The sequence below is a fragment of the Chionomys nivalis genome, chromosome 21 (genome assembly GCF_950005125.1).
Source record: "Chionomys nivalis chromosome 21, mChiNiv1.1, whole genome shotgun sequence".
NCBI classification, from domain to species: domain Eukaryota; kingdom Metazoa; phylum Chordata; class Mammalia; order Rodentia; family Cricetidae; genus Chionomys; species Chionomys nivalis.
Window position 1 is genome coordinate 20,387,505 of NC_080106.1, and position 23,016 is coordinate 20,410,520.

A 23,016-nucleotide genomic window follows, 5' to 3' on the forward strand; every position below is an offset into this window, starting at 1 on the left:
ATAGATAGGGGGCTATATATATGAGTGCTAATGCCTTCAGAGGCCAAAGGCATTAAATCTCCAGGAGCAGGAGTTAGATTTAGCTGTGAACTGCCTGACATGGATGCTGAAAACCAAATACAAGTCCTCTGAAAGAGCAGTGAATGCTCTTAAAACTCAATAAATTTTTATTAATTATGCAACATTTTTATATAATTATATATGAGAAAAAAATTGTCTGAAAAATACTGTCTTGATAAGCATTTAAAAGTCTGATGGGTTTTTACCATTCTCTAGTTTTAAGTTTCCTGTGATTATTTCAGTGGACTGAAGGAAAAGACTATTTCAACTATTCAAGGTAACTGATTACTAAACTGCTATAACTAACAAAAGTGCAGACGTCCGGACGCTGTAGCAAAAGTCCACAGCTAAGCATTTCTGTTAGGCATCCTATTTTTCTTCATGATGTGAGCCATCTGTACTTTCACTTCTGGAGACCTGCCCTTTCATTCCGACATTTACTTAGAAAATTCCAGAGGTTTTGAAAATGTACCTTCTTTGTTCTAAAACTCATCTTGGGGGGAAAAATCACTAAAGTTGAACATCATAACATTATTTTACATACTTATACAGAGGAAGGGTGAGGACAGATTAGCCATGAATCCTTTCTTCTCTGGGCCTTGGAGGTCAGTTTCAGTGGCAGCAAATCTGAAGTTTGGCCCTAGAGGATTAAACATTCCCTGAGGTCCTAGAGGAAACTACATAGGAAGGAACATTTTTTTTGTCAATGAGGGAGGCTGAGGCCTTATCACCGCCCCTAGAGCATAAGAAAACTTGGCATGTGAAGATGGATCTGTGTATAAAGAGAAATTTCACTTAATTGGTAGTTATATCAAAAGAGAAAAATTAATTGGGTGTGTTTGTACAAACCTATAATCCTAGCATTTGGGAAACTAACCTAGGCTAAATTAGTTTGTCTCCAAACAAAGAAGCAAAAGTAAAAATGATACAAGTGTACTACACCTGGAAGGTTCAAGGAAGCATCCTTTGTTATTTTATTAGAACCAAATAAACAATTTTTCTTGGCCTTTAGATCCAGCCACTGCAGATTTAGAAACGTGCAGCTAAAATCATGGGTTTTTTTGTTTGTTTTTTGTTTTGTTTCTTGAGACAGGGTTTCTCTATGTAGCCTTCCTTGGCTGTCCTAGAACTCACTCTGTAGACCAGGCGCTCCTCGAACTCACAAAGATCCCCCTAGCTCTGCCTCCCCAAAGTGCTGGGATTCATCACCACAGACCAGCATGAAAGCAGGTTTTATACTGGTAATTCAGACAGTCCAGAAAGCTAATCAGCTATTGCTCTGACAGGCAACAAGCAAAACTATCATAAAGGTGAACTATATTGTATGACTGCTGAACACAATGTAAAAAGTATCAAGACTCCTGAGAAGGGTGTCAGGGTACTAGTGTGGAGATTTTATAACAAATGAGTTTTTGAATCAGATATAATTTCACCTAAGTAAAGGGTGTAATGACACCCTAAGCAAAGTCAGAGGAGTTTCCTAAATTTATCAGGGTGACTCAAATAGTTTTGTGCCATAGTTAGTTTGTTAAGAAAGGCAAGCCAGCCGGGCGGTGGTGGCGCACGCCTTTAATCCCAGCACTCGGGAGGCAGAGGCAGGCGGATCTCTGTGAGTTCGAGGCCAGCCTGGTCTACAAAGGGAGTTCCAGGACAGGCTCCAAAGCTACAGAGAAACCCTGTCTCGAAAAACCAAAAAAAAAAAAAAAAAAGAAAGGCAAGCCAGTCTTTCTTTAGTTGTCCACATTACAGAGCTTTGAAGGCTGACTTAGAGACATTGACAAGACCACAGGAACCTGTGCTGTGTAAAGAAACATCATGGTTTGCCGACAGGCAAATAATACTCAACAATAAACCCTTCATTTCAGACACACGGTCCTAACACAAATAAGGTTCACTTGTCAAAGAAGTCTGCAAATCATAAACAAAGAGAGGACAAATAAACAAAGGGTTTTTTTCTTCTTCATCTTGGGTTCTAATCAAGATTTGTGAGCATAGCTGGGCGGTGGTGGCGCACGCCTTTAATCCCAGCACTGGGGAATCAGAGACAGGCGGATCTCTGTGAGTTCGAGGCCAGCCTGGTCTACAAGGCTGAGTTCCAGGCCAGCCTGGTCTACAAGGCTAGTTCCAGGACAGACTCTAAAGCTACAGAGAAACCCTGTCTCGAAAAACCAAAAAAGATTTGTGAGCAGCAGCAATTAAGAACTGATGCCGGGTCTTTGACTACTTCTCTCATCATTTTTCATGAATGTCTTTCATTTTTGCTGAGCAAACAAGTCCAGAACCAAATGTCTAATGTGATATCCTGTTTAACAGGCTAATACAATGGTTCTCAACCTATCAGAAAACAGATTAACAGTAGCAAAACTACAGTTTTGAAGTAGCAACAAAAATAACTTTATGATTGGGGTCACTACAACATGAAGAACTATATTAAAGGGTTGCAGCATTAGGAAGGTTGAGACATTAAGACTGGCTGTACCAAGGAAGAAACTAGTTGAGCAGTTACTTCTTTTCTGTCTTGATCATAATCAGTTTAGTTAACCAGTTCATTTTTCTTATTACTAGTGAGAAGTAGCATCGACTGTCTTAAACTCTCTACTTCAGCAAACAGCACAATGAATACAGTGATGATGAATCTCTTTCTGTTTTGCTCTTTTGTTGTTGTTGTTTTGTTTCTCGGTGTAGTCCTGGCTGTCCTAGAACTCATTCTGTAGACCAGGCTGGCCTCAGACTCATAGAGATCGGCCTGCCTCTGCCTCCCCAGTGCTGGGATTGAAGGCGTGTGCCACTACTGCGGGCTGTGTGATGATGAATAATCTTAACTGGTAACCTGATGTGCTTTAGAATCGCTCAGAGGTTTATCCTCTGAGCATGTCTGTGAAGGTATTTCCAGAGCGCTTTAACTCAAAGAAGAGTGCTTTGAAAAAGGGTGTAGAGGTCTTGAACTGAAAAACAAAGAAAAAGGAAAAAGTGGAGGAGGGGTATTGTTTCTCTCTGTTTCCTAACAGTTTGGAATACGACCAATCAGCCCAAGTTCTGTGTTATCTGCTCAGGAAGTCCAAATAAATTCATCCATCCTTCCTTAAACTACTCCTATTAGGTATTTTGTTACAACCTACAAATGCCCTAAGTCAGTCTTGGATCATAGGAAGTGTCTGTACAAGTTCGTTTTCTATCACCTCAAGTCCAAGTTTTCTGCCATGTGAGCTCTGCGAAGGTTTTCATCTACAAGTTCATAGGTTCACTGGAAAAGTAAATGTGGTAGATACCTTTTCACCCAGCCGGATACTGCCACATTTCAAAATGTTGATATCAGTTTTGCAGTCATCCATGAAGCCACAAATCAAACGGTAATCACTGAAAATGATAGCTGTCATTTTGGTAATGTACTGGTGACATTGATACTCAGTTATGTTGCCTCGGTGATCCACCAAGCAGGAAACCATGTAACCTTTACCAACTGGTTCTTCAGCACATTCTTTAATCTGTTCAAAAAAAAAAAAAAAAGTAGCTACTTTACACATTTAAAATCAAGAAACCACATTCAAACCAAGAAACTTATTTTGTTATTGTTTTTGCTGGTGATAATATCTCAGTATATAGCCCTGGCTAGCCTAGGACTCTCTATACAGCAGGCTAGCCTTCAACTCAGAGATCTCACTTGCTTCTGCCTCCTGAGTTCAGTCATTAAAAGCTCTTTACATAAGAGACAAAAAGGAGGATGTTAGAAATACATTGGTTTTAAGGAAAGATGATGTTATATCATGATATGGTAGAGACATAGAATTTGGTTCCTCACCGACTCTCTGGCCCAAGCAAGGTCATAGAAACTGGGATTTCTCTTTCCTGATTCAGGACACAGAAGCCATAACATTTCCTGTCTTTCAAAACTAGAAGATGGCTATTACATTTTCTGAACTCTTGAACTATCCTTCCCTGGTACTACTAGACCATGAGAACCCTCTTATTGCATGGGGTCATGCCAATACCACAGAATGCTGTAGAGACCAAGAAAATGCTGACAGGTCTGGCTGGATTTCCCCACCCACTTTAATATTAGATACACAATGAAGTCTCCATAAAAACTGGAAGAGCAGGGTTTAAGAGTTTTTAGATAGCTAGACATGCTGATTCCTAGAGGGTGGGGCACTGGGAAGGGGACATGGAACTTGGGGTGGGTGTTGAAGGACCCTTTCACAGGGGTTACCTAAGACCCATAATTCATAACAGTAGTAAAATTGAATTTGTGAAGTAGCAATGAAAATAATTTTATGGCTGGGGGTCAGCACATGAGGAACTGTATTAAAACAGTTGCAGCCTTAGAAAGACTGAGAACCAAGGATCTTTATCCTTTCAAATGCCACTTATACTAAGTCAGTAAATGTCTTTTCACCACTCAATCCTTTTTTTTTTTTAAATTCTTGTTTATTATGTATACAATATTCTGTCTGTGTGTATGTCTGCAGGCCAGAAGAGGGCTCCAGACCTCATTACAGATGGTTGTGAGCCACCATGTGGTTGCTGGGAATTGAACTCAGGACTTTTGGAAGAACAGGCAATGCTCTTAACCACTGAGCCATCTCTCCAGCCCTCCTTTTATTTTCTTTAGACAGACTTTCTCTATAGAGCCCTGCCTGTCCTGAACCTCACTATGTAGACCAGGCTGGGTTTGAACTCAAGAGATCTACCTGCCTTCACCTCCCAAAGGCTGGGATAAAAGGTGTGCACCTCCATGCCTGGCTGAACCTCAATTTTTTTTTTTGGTTTTTCGAGACAGGGTTTCTCTGTGGCTTTGGAGCCTGTCCTGGAACTAGCTCTGTAGACCAGGCTGGTCTCGAACTCACAGAGATTTGCCTGCCTCTGCCTCCCGAGTGCTGGGATTAAAGGCATGCGCCACCACCGCCCGGCCTGAACCTCAATTTTTAACAGAGTAACTGGCTAAATCACCTGGAGACCATGTATTGTGGTAAATGCTTGTGATAACAGCATTTAGGAGTTGAGGAAGGATTCAATTTTTTTTTTCTTTCTGAGTCTCATACTTTAGTTAGAAATCTCTTTCTGAATTCTAATATAAATTTAAAAAGTCAGCTGTGGTGGTGCATGCTTTGGATCCCAGCACTCTGGAAGCATAGGAAGGTGGATCTCAGAGTTTTACATACTGAGTTCCAAGTCACACTGTGAGATCCCATCTCAAAACAAAACATCTATATATTGACATACAATTTCATTGTTTTTCTCTTTATACTCAATTTATACTTATATAAACAATGATTATAATTTACCTTTTAAACACTAATGCCTATTATCTGATATATGTGCTCAACACACCCAAACTGCACACATAGCCAAATCATTTAGGAAGGTTTATAGGTCTCTGGAAAAATCTATTCTGATAGCCTCAGCAGCTGTCCTGTGTATCTGAGAAATAACAAAAACCTGATTTTAGGGCTGGAGAGATGGCTCAGAGGTTAAGAGCACTGATTGCTCTTCTGGAGGTCCTGAGTTCAATTCCCAGTAACCACAAGGTGGCTCACAACCATCTGTAGTGAGATCTGGTGCCCTCTTCTGGCCTGCGGGCATACATGGAAGCTGAACACTGTGTACATAATAAATAAATCTTTTAAAAAAAAACCCTGAATTCATTGTACTGTTTCAGTGGGTAGTCACAAAAAGAAGTCTAGTTAAATATCCTTCTTGTATCACAACCAAGGCAGATGAGAACTCTAAGAAAAGTAAAGCAATTGAGTCATTCTCTTAATAAGGAGGTTGGTCAACAGATTCTACTTTGTCTTACAAATCACAATAGTCACAAAAATTATTTCACACTTTACCTCTGATATAGTTGACTTGCAAACCTCTCTGGCCACAGATTCAAATTTGGGATCAGTAGTCAGGTTAAGCTTGTAATTCCACAACAACTGGGTTCAAGACGAAAAAACAAAACAAAACAAAAATTCTCTGGTTATTTGTCATCAATGATTATTATAAACTACAAGACTAATTATACAGCCATATAAAGCATATTTACATTTCCAGTAACACACATTCAATCACAGATAAAAAAAACACAAAATATATACAAACATAATTAAAGCAGCACCCACCATTTAGATGTTCTTTTTTCGTTCCTCCTAAATGACATGTTTTTACAACTATGAACTAAAATTATGTAGTACATAGGCTAGAGAAATGGCTCAGTGTTTAAAAATATGTACTGCTTAGCCAGGTGGTAATGGCGTATGGCTTTAATCCCAGCACTCAGGTCGGTAGAGGCAGGCAGATCTCTGTGAGTTCAAAGCCAGCCTGGTCTACTGAGTGAGTTCCAGGGCTACAGAGAAACAAACCCTGTCTCGAAAAACCAACCAACCAACCAAACAAACAAGTATATACTGCTTATGCAAAAAACTAGAGTTTCAGTTCGCAGAACCCAGGTTCTGAGGTGCCTAACTGTAACTCTAGCTCCAGGGCATCTGATAGTCTTTTCTGACCTCCATGGATACGGCACCTAAGTGCACAAACCCACACACAGACATAATTAAGAGTAAAACTAAAAAAATTCTAAATTGTGTGATATCAAGAAAAAACTAGCTGGGCAGTAGTGACATATGCCTTTACTCTCAGCACTTGGGGAGCCAGAGGCAGGGGATTTCTGTGAGTTCAAGGCCTGCCTGAGAGTGAGTTCCAGGACACTGAGGGCTACACAGAGAAATTCTGTTTTGAAAACACAAAAACAGTAACAACAAAACACCAAACCAAAATTAAACAAAAATCTACCAAGTGCTAGAAATACAGGCGTGAGCTAGCAATCCTGGTTTTTAGATATCTGTTTTCATTAGTGAAACAACCCCCATATTGATCCTCTGTGTGTGATGTTTTGTTATGTTTAGAGAAAATATCTACTTCCAAAAAATTTGCCCCAATTGTTCAGATGTGGTGGAGTTTGTCTGAGAATTCACAGAACAGTGCTTTCCACAGATCAATATTAAGGATAGTTGCTCAGACTCTAGTTCAGAAATATCTGTCTTTATTCCCTGAAAACACTTGATTGACCCTTTATTATATGGTTGTTTGGTTTTGATTTTTAAATTATTTATTTAATGTATTCAGGAGTTTAACCACCACCCTGGCAATCTGTCTCCTTTGAAGGTGTTACTGTATAATAAATATGGTTTTGCTTTGTTTGGAGTCAGGGTTTCTCTGTGTAGCCTTGGTTGTTCTGGAACTCACTATGTAAAGCAGGCTGGCCTCTACCTCAGAGATCTCCCTGTCTCTGCCTCCTGAGACCAAAGGTATGCACTACCGCACTTGGCTCACAGTAGTTATCTTGATGAAAGAACTTTTTTTTTTTTTTTTAAGCTGTCACCCAGGTGGCAGTGGTGCAGGCCTTTATCCCAGCACTCTGGATTTCAAGGCCAGCCAGGCTGGTCTACTGAGCTTCCAAAACAGGCTTCAATGCTAGAGAGAAAAGTCTCGAAAATCAAAAAACAAACAAAAAATAAACAAGAAACCAGCAATAGCCAAAACCAAAATAAAACAACAACAACAACAACAAAGAAAACCAATATCCTGTTAATTAGATAAACAGAACACAAATTCTTTTTATATGGCAATTGTAATAAGGACGACCATGAGCCACACCTTATGGTTTCTACAGTGCAACAAGGCTTCTCATCCTTTTAAAACCAATAGAATCAGAGAAAATATAAAGCTTCTAGAAAAAGATGAAAAAGCATCCTAAAATCTGTCATCATATTTATAAAGCACATATGGTAAGCTACTGAAAACTTATACTTACATGATTGCAGTCTGAAGAAATTTCATTCTCAGGCTAGAAGAAAAAAAAAGGAGAAAGATGTTTTAAAACAAAGAAACAAACACTAAAAAACCCACCCCCTCAAGTTTTCAAACATCACAGAAATAAAGTCAAAACCAGAATCTGATATTTAATCAAGAAGTACCCTGAAGGGCTTGAGAGATGGCTCAGAGGTTAAGAGCACTGCCTGCTGTTGCAGAGGTCCTGAGTTCAATTCCCAGCAACCACATGGTGGCTCACAACCATCTGTAATGAGATCTGGTGCCCTCTTCTGGCCTGCAAGTATACATGCAGGCAGAATACACTTGGGAGTCAGAGGCAGGCAAATCTTTCTGAGTTTGAGGCCAGCCTGATTTTTTTTGTTTTTGTTTTTGTTTTTCGAGACAGGGTTTCTCTGTGGTTTTGGAGACTGTCCTGGAACTAGCTCTTGTAGACCAGGCTGGTCTCGAACTCACAGAGATCCACCTGCCTCTGCCTCCCAAGTGCTGGGATTAAAGGCGTGCGCCACCACCGCCCGGCCAGCCTGATTTATATAGTGAATTTCAGACCAGTCAGAATTACATATTGAAATCCTATGTCAACATATAAACAAAAGCTGTAAATGTGTTTGGGAGGTTTGGCTTGTTGATAAACTCCATTTTATTTGTTTATTTATTTATTTATTTATTTTGGTTTTTCAAGACAGGGTTTCTCTGTGGCTTTGGAGCCTGTCCTGGAACTAGCTCTGTAGACCAGGCTGGTCTCGAACTCACAGAGATCCGCCTGCCTCTGCCTCCCGAGTGCTGGGATTAAAGGTGTGCGCCACCATCGCCCGGCGATAAACTCCATTTTAGGCTTAAAAGCCATCCCACCATAAAGACAAACAAGGTTCATTCCTGTTTATGACTAAACCTGTTTTTCAAGGATTGGGCTGTGCCCCCACCTGTAAACTTAACTACAAATGGTTCTGTGCTGCCTGTTCAGGAAGCAGCAATGGTTCTTGCCTTGGTTTCAGCAGGTTGTTGTGATGACCACCTTGCAACCATGTGTTTCAGGAGGTTGCCATGACCAACTTGCTATGCTTATGTTCTGCTCCTGTAACCCTGCCAACTTGCCCACCAAATCCCCCATCTGGAAACCCCCTACTCCTGAACTACAAAAACCTTTACGTAACTTCTTCACATTCCGTGCTGATCCCTTGCACTTTACCTTCAGGAAGAGACAGCATGTGTACATGACTAAAAAAAATCTTGTTTTAACTAATTTGGCCATGATTTGGGTCAGTGGTCTTTCTTCTCGAATCTGTGGAATTAACACTGCATTCTAGTACTCGTGGCTCCCCTGGGAAAGGGTGTCCAGGCTGCTGGTAGCATGGAGAAGACACATGAAGCAGATCTGAATCTAACCACTAGCTAGAGCAAAGCCTAACCAAACAGGCTGCACAACCGTGCACAAGAAAACAAATATCCCTATCAAGGACATGATAAACAATCTTCAAATCTTTAACTGGTAAGAGCCAAACCACTGACAACCAGACTAGTGTATTTTCATGAAGGCATGACATAACCAGACATAGAACTGCTACTTTTAGAAGCCAGTGCTTGATTTTTTTTTTTGATATTGTCTTTTTTACACACACATACACACACACACACACACACACACACACGCACGCACGCACGCAGAAGTTAGGGCACAACCTGTGAGATCCGGTTCTCTTTTGACCTTGTAGATTCAAATTCAAGTACTTGGGCTTGTCAGCAGGTGCCCTTGTCTGCTAATCTAATCCATCTCACCCCCACAACCCCTACTACCTTGATTTGCAACTAAACATAAACTTGTCATTTTCTTGCTAGATTTTGTTTCTCTAGGTTATGATATCAAGCTTTGAAGATTCATGGGACATCATGGCTATAAAGGATTTATTTAAATATTTATTTATTATGTATATAATATTCTGTCTGTGTGTATGCCTGAAGGCCAAAAGAGGGCACCAGACCTCACTACAGATGGTTATGAGCCACCATGTGGTTGCTGGGAATTGAACTCAGGACCTTTGGAAGAGCAGGCAGTGCTCTTAACCACTGAGCCATCTCTCCAGCCTCTATAAAGGATTTATAAATATAATCACAGATGGTTAATTTTAGAAACTTCGAAATGTCTTTAGAATAAAAGACCAGAGAAGTGGCTAAGAGAAACACATGAGTATCATGAAAAATATAAGATATAAAACAATGTTTTCACAATTTTGTGAACAGAGGCATATCACTGCCAATGAAAATTAAAGAAATGGTAGGAGAAACTTGTATTGTTACGTCATTTGATAAGGAATTAAAAGGCATGTTGGCTCGTGCCTTTAATCCCAGCATTGGGGGGGGGGGGGATGAACTACAAACCAAAAATTTCAAACAAAAACAGATGTGGGTGCTAATTCTACAATACCCCAAACAAATCATTCCATCAGATAAAACACACCTACTTCCTCCAAACTGTGAATTTAGACACACTAGATTATTTTTAATCTCAAAAGAACAGCACAGGCCCACAGGCGGTGGTGGTGCACACCTTTAATCCTAGCACTTGGGAGGCAGATGCATCTCCTTGAGTTCCAAGGCCAGCCTGGTCTATAGAGCAAATTCCAGGACAGCTCCAAAGCTACAGAGAGAAATCCTGTCTGGAAAAAACAACAACAACAAACCAAAACAAAAAACCACAGGACACAAAACCCAGAATTACTAAAATAGAATATGGCTGGGAATGTTCTTTCATTTTCTAGCCGTCAGTGAAATCACAAGAAATGAATTAACAAATATATATTTCTTATGCTAGGTGTTGTTGTAAGACATAAAAAATTCAAGACTTAGGTAGCTCAAGAATACAGCAGTATAGAAAAACTGCTAAGTCAAACAAATGTAGAATTTGAGGTACGTCACTCTGCATATCAGATATTTATATTATGATTCATAACAGTAGCAAAATTAGTTATGAAGTAGCAATGAAAATAACTTTATGGTTGGGAGCCACCGTACCATGAGGAACTGTATTAAAGGGTGGCAGCATCAGGAAGGTTGGGAGCCACTGAGAATGAGTTCTGTGAAAGGAAAAGTGGTGAGTACTTGTTTGTAGCCAGAGGTTAACCTTGGCTGTCGTTCTTTAGTAACTGCTCACCCTGTATCTCATTAGGACAAGGCTCCCTGAATATGCTATGCTGGCTGGCCAGCTAACCCCAGAGATTCACATATCTCTATCTCCTGTGGGTAGCATTACAAGTGTGCACCAACACACTCAGCTTTTCATGTGGATCTTGGGGTCCAAACTCAGGTTCTCAAGCTTGCTAGGCAAACACTCTCCCAAGTATCTTCCCAAGCTCATATGTTCTAAGGTATTTTAAAATATATGTAATGTTGGGATATTTCATGAATAAATATATATACATTGGGGATATTGTATGTGGGATGCCCTTCTGTATGCTATGAATACGTTTTATTACCACTGATTAATAAAGAAGCTTATTTGGCAGAATAGAGCCAGGCAGTAAATCCAAGCAAAGATACAAGGCAAAAGAAGGCAGAGTCTGAGAGATATCAGCACCTGCCAGGAAAGCAAGATGTTAAGTAACAAGCCACGAGCCTCTTGGTAAAATACAGAATAATATAAATGGGTTAATTTAAGTCATAAGAACTAGTTAATAATAAGCCTAAGCTAATAGGCCAAACAGTTTGTAATTAATATTAAGACTCAGTATGGTTATTTGGGAACTAGCAGACAGGAGACAAACCTCCAAATACAATATTGTGATGACTTGGTTGTCGACTTGACTATATTTAGAGTTATTAACTAAAATCCAAGTGACTGGGTATACCTGTGCGGGATTTTTTTCCTTACTGAAATCATTTGATTTTTTTTTTTTGGTTTTTCGAGACAGGGTTTCTCTGTAGCTTTGGTGCCTGTCCCGGAACTAGCTCTTGTAGACCAGGCTGGCCTCGAACTCACAGAGATCCGCCTGCCTCTGCCTCCCAAGTGCTGGGATTAAAGGCGTGCGCCGCCACCACCGCCCGGCCTGAAATCATTTGAAATGGAAAGACCCACTTTTAATCTTTTGAGGTTGAAAGATCCACCTTTCTTCTGTGCCACACCTTCTGGTAGCAGCCTAAATAAAGGACAAGGAAGAAGAGAGTTTATATTCTTTGCCTGTTTGCTCTCACTGGCAAGTCCATTTCTTCACCAGCTAGAAGCTACTTCTTCAGTTCTCGTGTATACTGAAGAGCAGCTGAGACATCCAGCCTTGTGGACTGAACAACTACTGAATTCTTGGACTTTCCATTGATAGACAGCCATTGTTAAACTAGCTGGACCACAGCATGTAAAACCCCCCATATATATGTATATATTACATGCATATATGTTCTGTTCATCCTGAGACACTGACTAATACAGATATGCCTAAATTTTTCAAATGATAACATGATAAGGATAGAGAATTAAGAGCTGAAACTTGGGGCTGGAAAAAAATACCTCAACTATTAACAGCCCTTACTGCTCTTCTAGAGCACCTAGGTTCAGTTCCCAGCATCTACATGGTGGCTCACAACCACTTGTAATGAGATCCGGCCCTCTTCTGGCTTGAAGAACACTGTATACATGATAAATAAATATTTAAAGAAAAATGTTACTAGCAACAGGAAAGAGAGAATCTAACACACGTATCCATCCTAACGCAGTGGTAAATAAAACCGAGAAGGAACTTGGAGGGTATATGAGTAATGGCAGCAAACAAAGGCAGTAAGACAGGAGAGAGGATGAGCAAACTTGGAGATACTTGCCTGACTCCAACAAAAACCCATGTCGCTGAAGGCTGGCATAAGCTGTCACTTAACTGATATTCCATGTCTTACAACATAACAGACTCCAGATAAAGGAACTATATCGAATTTTACAAAGCTACTCAAAGTACGGAGAAACTAACATGACCAAACGTACTCTTGCAGGTAGCAACACTAGGTTTTCAAGGAATGACAACTAAATAATGAACGGCTTAAAGTGTATGTGTTCAGTCTGGTGCCTCTCCCGTGAAAAATGGAATGGTAGGGTGGTCAGGTATAATATACCAACTTACTGTTTTGGGCTCTTAATTTTAAATTTTTAATTATTACTATTATTGTAGGGGTATCTCAGCTAGGGTTCCTATTACAGCGATGAAAACGCCATGACAAAATGCAAGTTGGGGAGGAAAGGGTTTATTCTGCTTACACTTCCATATTACTCTTCATCACCAAAGGAAGTCATGACAGGAATTCAAACAGAGGGGAAACCTGGAAACAGGAGCTGACATATAAGCCATGGAGGCATGCTGCTTACTGACTTGCTCCGCCAGCTTCCTTATAGAACCAAGAACCACCAGCCCTTGGATGGCACCACCCACAATGCACTGGGCCCTCCCTCATCGACCACTAATTAAGAAAATGCCTTTCAGTCAGATCTTATGGAGGTATTTTATCAATTGAGGTTCCCTCCTTTCATAACTCTAGTTTATGTGTTACGCTGACATTAAATCTAGCCAGCACGGGGGAGAGGGGTATTATCTGTGTGAGTGCAGGCACATGTGCACCATGGTGCAAGTGTGGAGGACAGAGGACAACTTCAGAAGTTGTTCTCTTTCTATTGTAAGTCCCAGGGATGCCAAGTTGTCAGGCTTGCATGACAAGCAATTTTACCCACTAAAGCTCTTTAAAGTCTAAAATGATTTAGTTTGACAGTTACATGATAAATTCAGATACAGACAGATGCCATAATTAGATAAACCAGGGACCTGGATTAAGAGCCACCCTGAATTATGAGAACTCTGCTCACCTTACTTAGCTTTTATACATCAGTGACTCAGAAGTTGTGGCTATTCCTGTACTTTACCCTCCTCCTTCAGGAAAAGCAAAACTGAAATAGTTGCTTTTAAGACTTAAAGTTCCTAGGCCTTCCTCTAAGTTCCATAAATTCACAGCAGGTTGTAAGGAAAGGAAGAGCTGGTAGAATAACACTAACCAGCACCTGGAAGGCTAAGGGAGGCAGACAAGATCTTGGCCAGTCTGAATAGTGATGGTAGTGCACGCCTTTCATTCCAGCACTCGGGAGGCAGAGGCAGAGGCAGACGGATTTCTGTGAGCTTGAGGCAAGCCTGGTCTACAGAGTGAGTTTCAAGGCAGTCAGGGATACACAGAGAAATCCTGTCTCAAAAAACAGAGTTCTGACTAACAGAACTACAGCACACATCTACAGAAGTTTATGTGACTTAACTGGAAACTGCTAAGGGCAGGCTTTGAGACTTCTTTCCCAAGGGTTTGGGATTCATAAAGATTTAATATGCTTTTGTACAGGAGGCATAAATACAAAAACACGTACTCCTTAAGTCACTGAACATTGCCAGAGAAGTTAGCAGATTCCTACAACTGAACTGAAGGAGGATACCTGGAAGGAATCTTTCTGCAGAGATTGGCTGATTAGAATTTCAGTGCCGTGGAGAGATTGGAAAGTTGCAGGTCCAGGCTAATTACTTTGGGCTAAATTCTGGCCCTCCAGAACACCCACTCCTTGCCCCAAGACAGAACTAGCGTCTTGTGACAATAGATAAAAAGTCTTTTAGAGGCCGGGCGGTGGTGGCGCACGCCTTTAATCCCAGCACTCGGGAGGCAGAGGCAGGCGGATCTCTGTGAGTTCGAGACCAGCCTGGCCTACAGAGCTAGTTCCAGGACAGGCTCCAAAACCACAGAGAAACCCTGTCTCAAAAAACCAAAAAAAAGCCGGGCGGTGGTGGCGCACGCCTTTAATCCCAGCACTTGGGAGGCAGAGGCAGGTGAATCTCTGTGAGTTCGAGACCAGCCTGGTCTACAAGAGCTACTTCCAGGACAGGCTCCAAAGCCACAGAGAAACCCTGTCTCGAAAAACCAAAAAAAAAAAAAAAAAAAAAAAAACCCTCAATGACTGCAGGACAGACATCTACAGATGAACATATAAAAAACCAGGGACTTATATGACTCGTCTGCTCAAGGTTATAAGTCAGGCTACTTTACCATGAGCCTAGCCTTCCCACTGGCTAGTAAGTTTCCAGGATACTACTTCCTTAGGTTACCGATGAGAGAGGCCATAGTGGAAAAAAAAAAAAAAAAAAAAAGTCTTTTAGAATCTGTTGACTTAGCAGACCAATAGCTTCTGCCAACCTCAAAGCTGAGAATACCATCAGATGTCTTCAGTCTACAGGAAATCTAACGTTCCCATTGGTGTGTTCTAAACTTCATTTATGACTTTTCTGTTCTATAAAACTATAAAATCTTCACAAAACTGCCACTACATTGGAACATGAACTTTGGCATAACCTATTATCTGTGTTTCTGGATTATGGTCACTCAAAATGACTCTGAATAAACTACTCCTGTAAGACGAGAGCTGTTTTTTGTGCAGACATAGGTAGAAACTATCCCAGGTTCTGAGACAGAAACTGAGAACTGGATGATAACTAGAACACTAATCATCCTGAAGTTTTATCAACTGAAGTCAAAATCTCCACCAGAGGAATACAAAAGAACATGTTGCTTTTCCTAAGTATTAGGTATTAAATTCACAACAGATTTGCTTACCAATAAAGATGTCCTTGAGAAAATTTGAAGGCAGTACAAATAACACAGGCACAATTCATTACTAATTTAGTCCAGAGCCTGCTCCTCAAAGCAAAATGAATATAACAAAATGGTTTTCTGATGGGATAAACTCTTTGTAGTCTTGAAAAATTGACCCTATGTCTCCACAGATTCAGACTACTTTCCACTCAGTGCCTTACTTCTGATCATCCAGGGGGTGCAGCTGAATACTACTTTTCCAAAGGACAGTGACCAACACAGGTTGTATGTCTGCTAACAATGCTAACTCATGAAAAGTTGTGCTTTCTCTAGGTGCTGTTGCCCATGGTGCCTGCAATGCCAGCACTTTGAAGTTGGAAGCAATACTTGGGCTACATGAGACACTGTCTCAATACTTCTCTCACAAACAAACACAGAGAAAAATACAAACTCTGGCTCTACTAATTTGTGTGATAAAGAGGTAAGCCACAAATTCTCACACAACCATCTATTATTCATAGTTGACCCCTATGCTGATCATTTGTAGGCTTATTTATTTGTTATCTCCTGATATGTGGTGGGATAACTATAAGGTTTTGATTTTTAAAAAAAATCTCAAGGAAGGTCCAATTTCTTTTCCCCACAGTCCAAATAGGCATATTACACTAAGCCTAGAGTAGTGGGTTTAACTTACTTTCATTACTTGGATTCTTCCCTAAGTGTGTGGTAGACAATACTGCTGGCAAATATTAAAACTATTATTCACTTCTATAGGAACATGTTGATTTTAAAAAAAGGTAAAACTCAGTAAAGGCAGGTAAGGTGATTGTTAGGTTTCAAACCTGGGACTAATGGCTAAGGTGCCTATTTAACATATCAAAGCAGATGCTGGCCACCAGGTTCTCCCTGCATCCCTCAACCCCTTCCTCTTACAGGAACCTCCAGGATGGCAAGCCCTTCCCCCAGCTACCGTTCCGTATATAATCCAATAATTTTGGTTACCCCCTTTCTTTTGTGTCTCCTGGCTGTGGCACCTGATTGCTGGACACCTCCTTCCCTCTTCCTTCCCATCTCTCCTCTCCTCACAGGGCTCAGGGTCATGTCTGCTACGTCCCTGCCTCTGACTATGCTCAACCACACATCTACAATAAACTTTCTCTTCCACCCTACTTAGGAGCAGTCATATCGTTTTCTTTTTTATTTCTTTTTTTCATTAACCTGGTACCAAAACCCAGGGACCAGTCACGTCCTTCCTTTTTTTTTTTCCTTTTGTTTAAATTCAGGAATAGTCTGAGAAAAAACAAATAGGTCAAGGCTCTAGGATGTGCAGATCTTTTTATAGAACCTAGTTCAAATTACTGGTGCTTCTAAGGGAACAATTTAATTCTGAGACTAGTCTACCACTTGAATTAGACTAAATCAGGTTACTATGATAGTCAGCCACGAGTATAATTCTAGCACTTAGGAACTAAGGAAGGAATATCACTGATGGTGGAAGACCAGCTTGAGGAACCCAGGCTAGCCCTGGCTACAGAGTGAGATTATCTCAAAAATATATCAATACAACTATAACAAATGCTGATAAATTAATAAATAGTAATAAGATACATTCTTTTATAAACATTCCCCATATTTCTAAATCATATATATGCCTTTTAAAGTAGTAATTTCCTAATATAAGATCTATATCAAAACAGGCTCTTTAAGAAACTGTACATGCTAGCTAGTTTTATGTCAACTTGACATAAGCCAGAGTCATATGGGAAGTGGGAACATTGTATACATAATAAATAAATAACTAAAAAAAAAAAAAAAAGGAGTACGGACCTAAACAGAGAACTCTCAACAGAAGAATCTAAAATGGCTGAAAGTCACTTAAGGAAATGTTCAACATCCTTAGTCATCAGAGAAATACAAATCAAAACAACTCTGAGATTCCATCTTACACCTGTAGGAATGGCCAAAATCAGAAACACTGATGACAACTTATGCTGGAGAGGTTGTGGGGAAAAGGGAACACTTCTGCATTGCTGGTGGAATGCCAGCTGGTACAACCCCTTTGGATGTCAGTGTGGTGATTTCTCAGAAAATTAGGAAACAACCTTCCTCTAGACCCAGTAATACCACTTTTGGGTATATATCCAAAGGATGCTCAATCGTGCTACAAGGACATGTGCTCAGCTATGTTCATAGCAGCTTTGTTTGTCATAGCCAGGACCTAGAAATAACCTAACTACCCCTTGACCAAAGAATGAATAAGGAAAATGGTAATTTATACAACGGAGTACTACACAGCAGAAAAAAATAAGGCAGCTTGAATTTTGCAGGAAAATGGATGGAGCTAGAACACACACATTATTTTGAGTGAGGTAACCCAGACCCAGAAAGACAATTATCACATGTACTCATTCATAGGTGTTTTTTAAACATAAAACAAAGAAAGCCAGCCTACAAACCACAATCCCAGAGAACTTAGACAACAATGCAGACACTAAGAGAGACTTACATAGATATAATCTACATGGGAAGTAGAAAGTAGAAAAAGACAAGATCTCCTGAGTAAACTGGGAGCATGGGGACCTTGGGGGAAGGTTAAAGGGGGGAAGGGAGTGGCAGGGAGGAGAGCAGAGAAAAATGTAGAGCTCAATAAATATCAATAAAAATTTTTTTTGCTATGCCCCAACGCCAAGATGAACCAATCTCAAAAATTAAAGTGTAGGCCAGGCATGGAACATTCCTTTATTCTCAGTACTCAGAAAGCAGAGGCAGGAAGATCTCTGTGAGTTCAAAGTCAGCCTAGTCTACATAACAAGCAAGCTCCAAGACAGTCAGAACTACATAAAGAGATACTGATTTTTTTTTTTAAAGTAGAATAAAATAGGCGCTAGAGAGATGGCTTAGCAGTTAAGAGCACTTGCATTTCTTAGAGGCCTGAGCTCAGTTCTCAGCACCCACATGGTGGTTCACAACCATCCATAACTCCAATCCAGAGGATCTGATACCTTCTTCTGACCTTCACAGGTACCAAATAACCATGTGGACATACAGAGAAGCAAGCAAAACACACACACACACACACCTTCTTTCTAACAAATCTAATTAAATTAAAGTTTTATATATATGTGTGTGTGTGTGTGTGTGTGTGTATAAAACTTTGGCTGGCCTGGATGGAACTCCTTATCTGCCTGCTTCTGCCTCCCAAGTAATCCGATACTCTCTTCTGACCTCCACAGGTACCAGGCACACAAGTGGTGCATATACATACACGGAAACAAAAACACCCCCCAAACACAGACAACAAACTTCAAAAAATAAAAAAAATAAAAAATTCGAATGCAGCATACAACTGTAATTCTAAGACTTAGGAGACTGAGGTAGAATTATGAGGTTTTGAGGTCAGACTGAACCATACACCCAAGCTGAACTGGGAAGGGAGGTAAGAAATTTTACTGATACGTCACTTCTCAATAGTCTAAGGCAAATGCTATGGTTTGAGTGCTTCCTTCAAAGTACTTGTGTTGGGAGTCTTATTTTCGAAAAGTGGCAATGTTGAGAACTGAGGCCAAGTGGGAGGCAAATAGAGCCCTTGTAAATGGATGGGATACCATCCTTGTTGGAAGGAGATTCGGTTGGGAGTTTGGGTCACTTTTCTCTTTGTACATGTGCTCTCTCTTCCACTCTAATTCCTCACCCCACACAGTAATATTATTAACATCTAAGATTGGAGTTTGCAATCTCTCTTCCTTCTGGATACTTGGTTAGGATGGAAATAAATTTCTTACCAAGAAAGAGCACAAGTTTGCAAGCACTTATGGGATACTAAAATATTTATTGATTGGATTCTGGATTCTAAAAAGTATATATTCTTCTTTCCTACAGTAGCCATTCAAAAGTTTCTGAGATCCCATGAAATTTGAGTATGTTTCCAAGTGGTCAGATACTGGAGCTGGGATGAAGGCTTAACTGACATGATACTGTGATGCACTACTGTAATCCGCATATATCCTGGTCAACACACTGGCTCTAATGAGACAGCATATGATGGCAGCAACTCTGCTTCATGTCAGCCAGTGTCTCTACAGTGTGTGGGTTTCTTCTCGTAACAGCAATCCAACCATCTGCTGCAGCGTGCGTTGGCACTGTCAGGATAAAAGATGCCAAAGTCTCAACATGCTATTCTGGGACACTAGATGTGATAAATACAAATTTAAAATATAAGCATTTTTAAGTGAAAAGGGGTCTTTTTCACTAAAAATAGACCTACCATTTAAAACTAAACTAAGTAACAGTTCTTGATCTTTGAAATGAGACAAAGACTAAAAAAAAAAAAAAGTCAGAAGATGGGAGATAAGCTTAGAAATTTTCTGAAAAAAAAGTTTAAGGATTTAAATGAAAGTTAATTTTAGCTACTCTAAATATAAAGGTGCAACACACAGAAACAGCTTTTAGAGTACTTTTTTTTTTGAGATGGGGTCTCATTATGTAGCCTTGACTGCCCTTGAACTAACAAAGATCCCCCTTCCTATGCTTGGGGTAGGGTTACCCCAAGCGCTGGGATTAAATGTGTGGCCACTACACCTGACCTGAAATACTACATTCTATTAATGCCAAACAAAGACAAAAAAGTTGAAAAGGGAGGACTCTATCTGCCTCCAGCCACTTTCCCATGTTCCATACAACAGCACAACGACAGCCTCTCCAGCTAATCTCATGTTTGATGTTACTGAATCTTGTAAAGTTCATGCTGAGTTCAGAATACAACTCAGCAGTGAAGTGTCTGCCTAGCACAGGTAAGGCCATATTTTCAACTCCGAATACTATTTTAAAAAGAAATAAGAGCTGAAGAAACGGCTAATGTAAGAGCGCTGCCTGCTCTTTCAGAGCCCAGGGTTCAATTCCCAGCACCCACAAGGCAACTCACAGCTGTCTGTAATTCCAGTTCCAGGGCTTCTAACACCCTCACACAGACAAACATGCAGGTAAAACACAAATGCACATAAACTAAAAATAAAATCATTAAAAACATTAATAAAAAATGGAATAAACCATGTTAAATATAAGTTTTTTGTTTGTTTGGGTTTTGGGTTTTTCAAGACAGGGTTTCTCTTTTGCTTTTGGAGCCTGTTCAGACCTGGCTGGCCTTGAACTCACAGAGATCCTCCTGCCTCTGCCTCCCAAGTGCATGCGCCACAACCGCTGGCTGAATATAAGAAATTTTTTAACCCCCTATAAACTTAGCACTGATCTGTCTAACAAAGTTCATAATTATAAACACAACAACATCAAACTAGATCTGGGAATACTAATTTCAAGAAAGCAATTCTTGAGCTTTCTTATTTGTTCCAGAGATACACTTTCCTATAAGCTTGCTCTTTTTCCCTGAATTAGGTTAATTATGGACAGTAAAAATAGCATCTTTTTTACCCTGAGATAGCAATAAGAGTTTTATGAATTACTTTATATAGGCATGGAATTTTTAAGATAAGATCAAGGTGAACTTAAAATTGCCAGTGAAAACTCCTTTCTTTCCCTTTAATAGCTCACATAACAACAAACACATTATCTAGAGGAAAGTGAACAGGTAAATGTCATTAGCTTTCATTTCAAAAGCCTTTGGCCTGATGAAAAAAAAAATTCACACAAGACGCAGTGGTTTTTCAGTTTATTTGAATGTGAATTTGCATGTACTATGTTCTAGTGCCACCGTTAGTGTGCAGTTGGTTATCTCCTACATGGTTGAGGAACAAACTCAGGTTACTAGGCTTGTTCACCTTTATGGTTGAGCCATCTCACCAGTCTCTGATCCTGCAGGGGATTTCAAAATGCTTCAATATTCACAACACTTGTCAGAAATACAAATTCTGGGACTCTCCACCCTATACCTACGGAACAAAAAACTAGAGCTGGGATGCAGCAATCAGTGTTTTCATTTGTTTGTTTTTTGAGACAGGGTTTCTCTGTTAAGTGTCCTGGCAGTCCTGGAATTCAATCTATCGATCAGGCTGCTCTAGAACTCACTGAGATCTGCCTGCCTCTGCCTCTCAAATGCTGGGATCAAAGGCTTGCACTACCACGCCTGGCCCTGGTTTTTCACTTTCAACCCAGGTCGAATGGAAATCACTGTGTATTTAGTTCAGGCTGTCCTCAAACTCACTGCAATCCTCCCCCTCAGTCTACTAAGAGCTTGGATTACAAGCATGTGTCACCACATTCAGATGATCAACTATTTAAAAACCTGAGAATAAATAAGGTCTCCTATGCTGCTGAGAATGACCCTGAACTCCTAATCCTCACGCTTTACCCCTCGAGGGATGAAATTAAGGATGCTTCACTACCACCTGGCGAATTTTTTTTTAATGTGCATTGATTGGTGTGAGGGTATCAGATCCTATCCTCTGGAACTGGAGTTACAAAGAACTGCTATATGAGTGCTGAAAATTGAACTCAGGTCCTCTAGAAGAGCTGCCAGTATTAACTGCTAAGCCATTTTTTTGCTAAGCCCGTTTTTTTTTGATTTTTAAGAATTCACTCTCATAATCTTTCTGCCTTAACTCTGAGTGCTAGGGCTGCAGGTGTGCACTACTGGCCATATGACGTTAATACCCTTGTCTCCTACCTGGGATGCAGTTCAGTGGCAAGCCCTTGGCTAGCATGCACAAGGCACTGGGTTCACTGTCAGCACCACACACAACTCTTTTTCTACTTGCAGGCTGTTAACAACCTTAGCTATTAACCCAGAAAGACACAAAGAAGGTAGTCCAGAACAGAAAGTGAATTATAACTAGAAGAAACTGTCAGTGTATTTCCAATTTCTCTTTTCCTGTACCTTTCTTTTACTAAGGAGTTAAATATTACCCACAAAAATTTGAATTATCTACAGTTAAGCCACTGCTATGCCCTGTTTTGGGAGATATGGCAACAAGTTATATATAACTTCTCCTAAGCAGTTAAAAGCACATCTAATTAATCCCAGCACTTGGGAGGCAGAGGCAGGCCTCTGTGAGTTCGAGACCAGCCTGGTCTACAAGAGCTAGTTCCAGGGGCTGGAGAGATGGCTCAGTGGTTGAGAGCATTGCCTGCTCTTCCAAAGGTCCTGAGTTCAATTCCCAGCAACCACATGGTGGCTCACAACCATCTGTAATGAGATCTGATGCTCTCTTCTGGCCTGCAGACATACACACAGATAGAATATCGTATAAATAAATAAATATTTAAAAAATAAGAAAAAGAGCTAGTTCCAGGACAGGCTCCAAAACCACAGAGAAACCCTGTCTTAAAAAACCAAAAAACCAAAAAAAAAAAAAAAGCACATCTAAAATCTATTTGGGACCAACACTGTCTTTTAGAGGATGGATTATAATCTTTTCATGCAGTGCTTGTAAGATAGGAAAGTGACTGATCTTTCACTCATCACATTCAACATATGCTTTGCTTTTGATATCCCCACCAATTTTGAAACTATTCAAAATTGAATTTAAGTTCACAGTTTAGTTATGGAATCTAATTTTATTTACTATTCATATATGACTTTAATATTAATAGATGGTAACTTCATGAAAA

General features: G+C 40.2%; 1 protein-coding gene across 1 annotated transcript in view; it reads right to left on the reverse strand.

Moving 5' to 3' along the window:
* The window catches only part of Glg1 (golgi glycoprotein 1), a 97,762-nt gene that overhangs the window by 45,391 nt on the left and 29,355 nt on the right, over window positions 1-23,016 (reverse strand). Inside the window, exons 2-4 of the mRNA XM_057753370.1 lie at window positions 7,856-7,888; window positions 5,892-5,978; window positions 3,330-3,545 (exon numbers count right to left, since the gene is read on the reverse strand). Of these exons, the coding sequence (XP_057609353.1) occupies window positions 3,330-3,545; window positions 5,892-5,978; window positions 7,856-7,888 (336 nt within the window). The remainder of the gene's footprint in view (window positions 1-3,329; window positions 3,546-5,891; window positions 5,979-7,855; window positions 7,889-23,016) is intronic.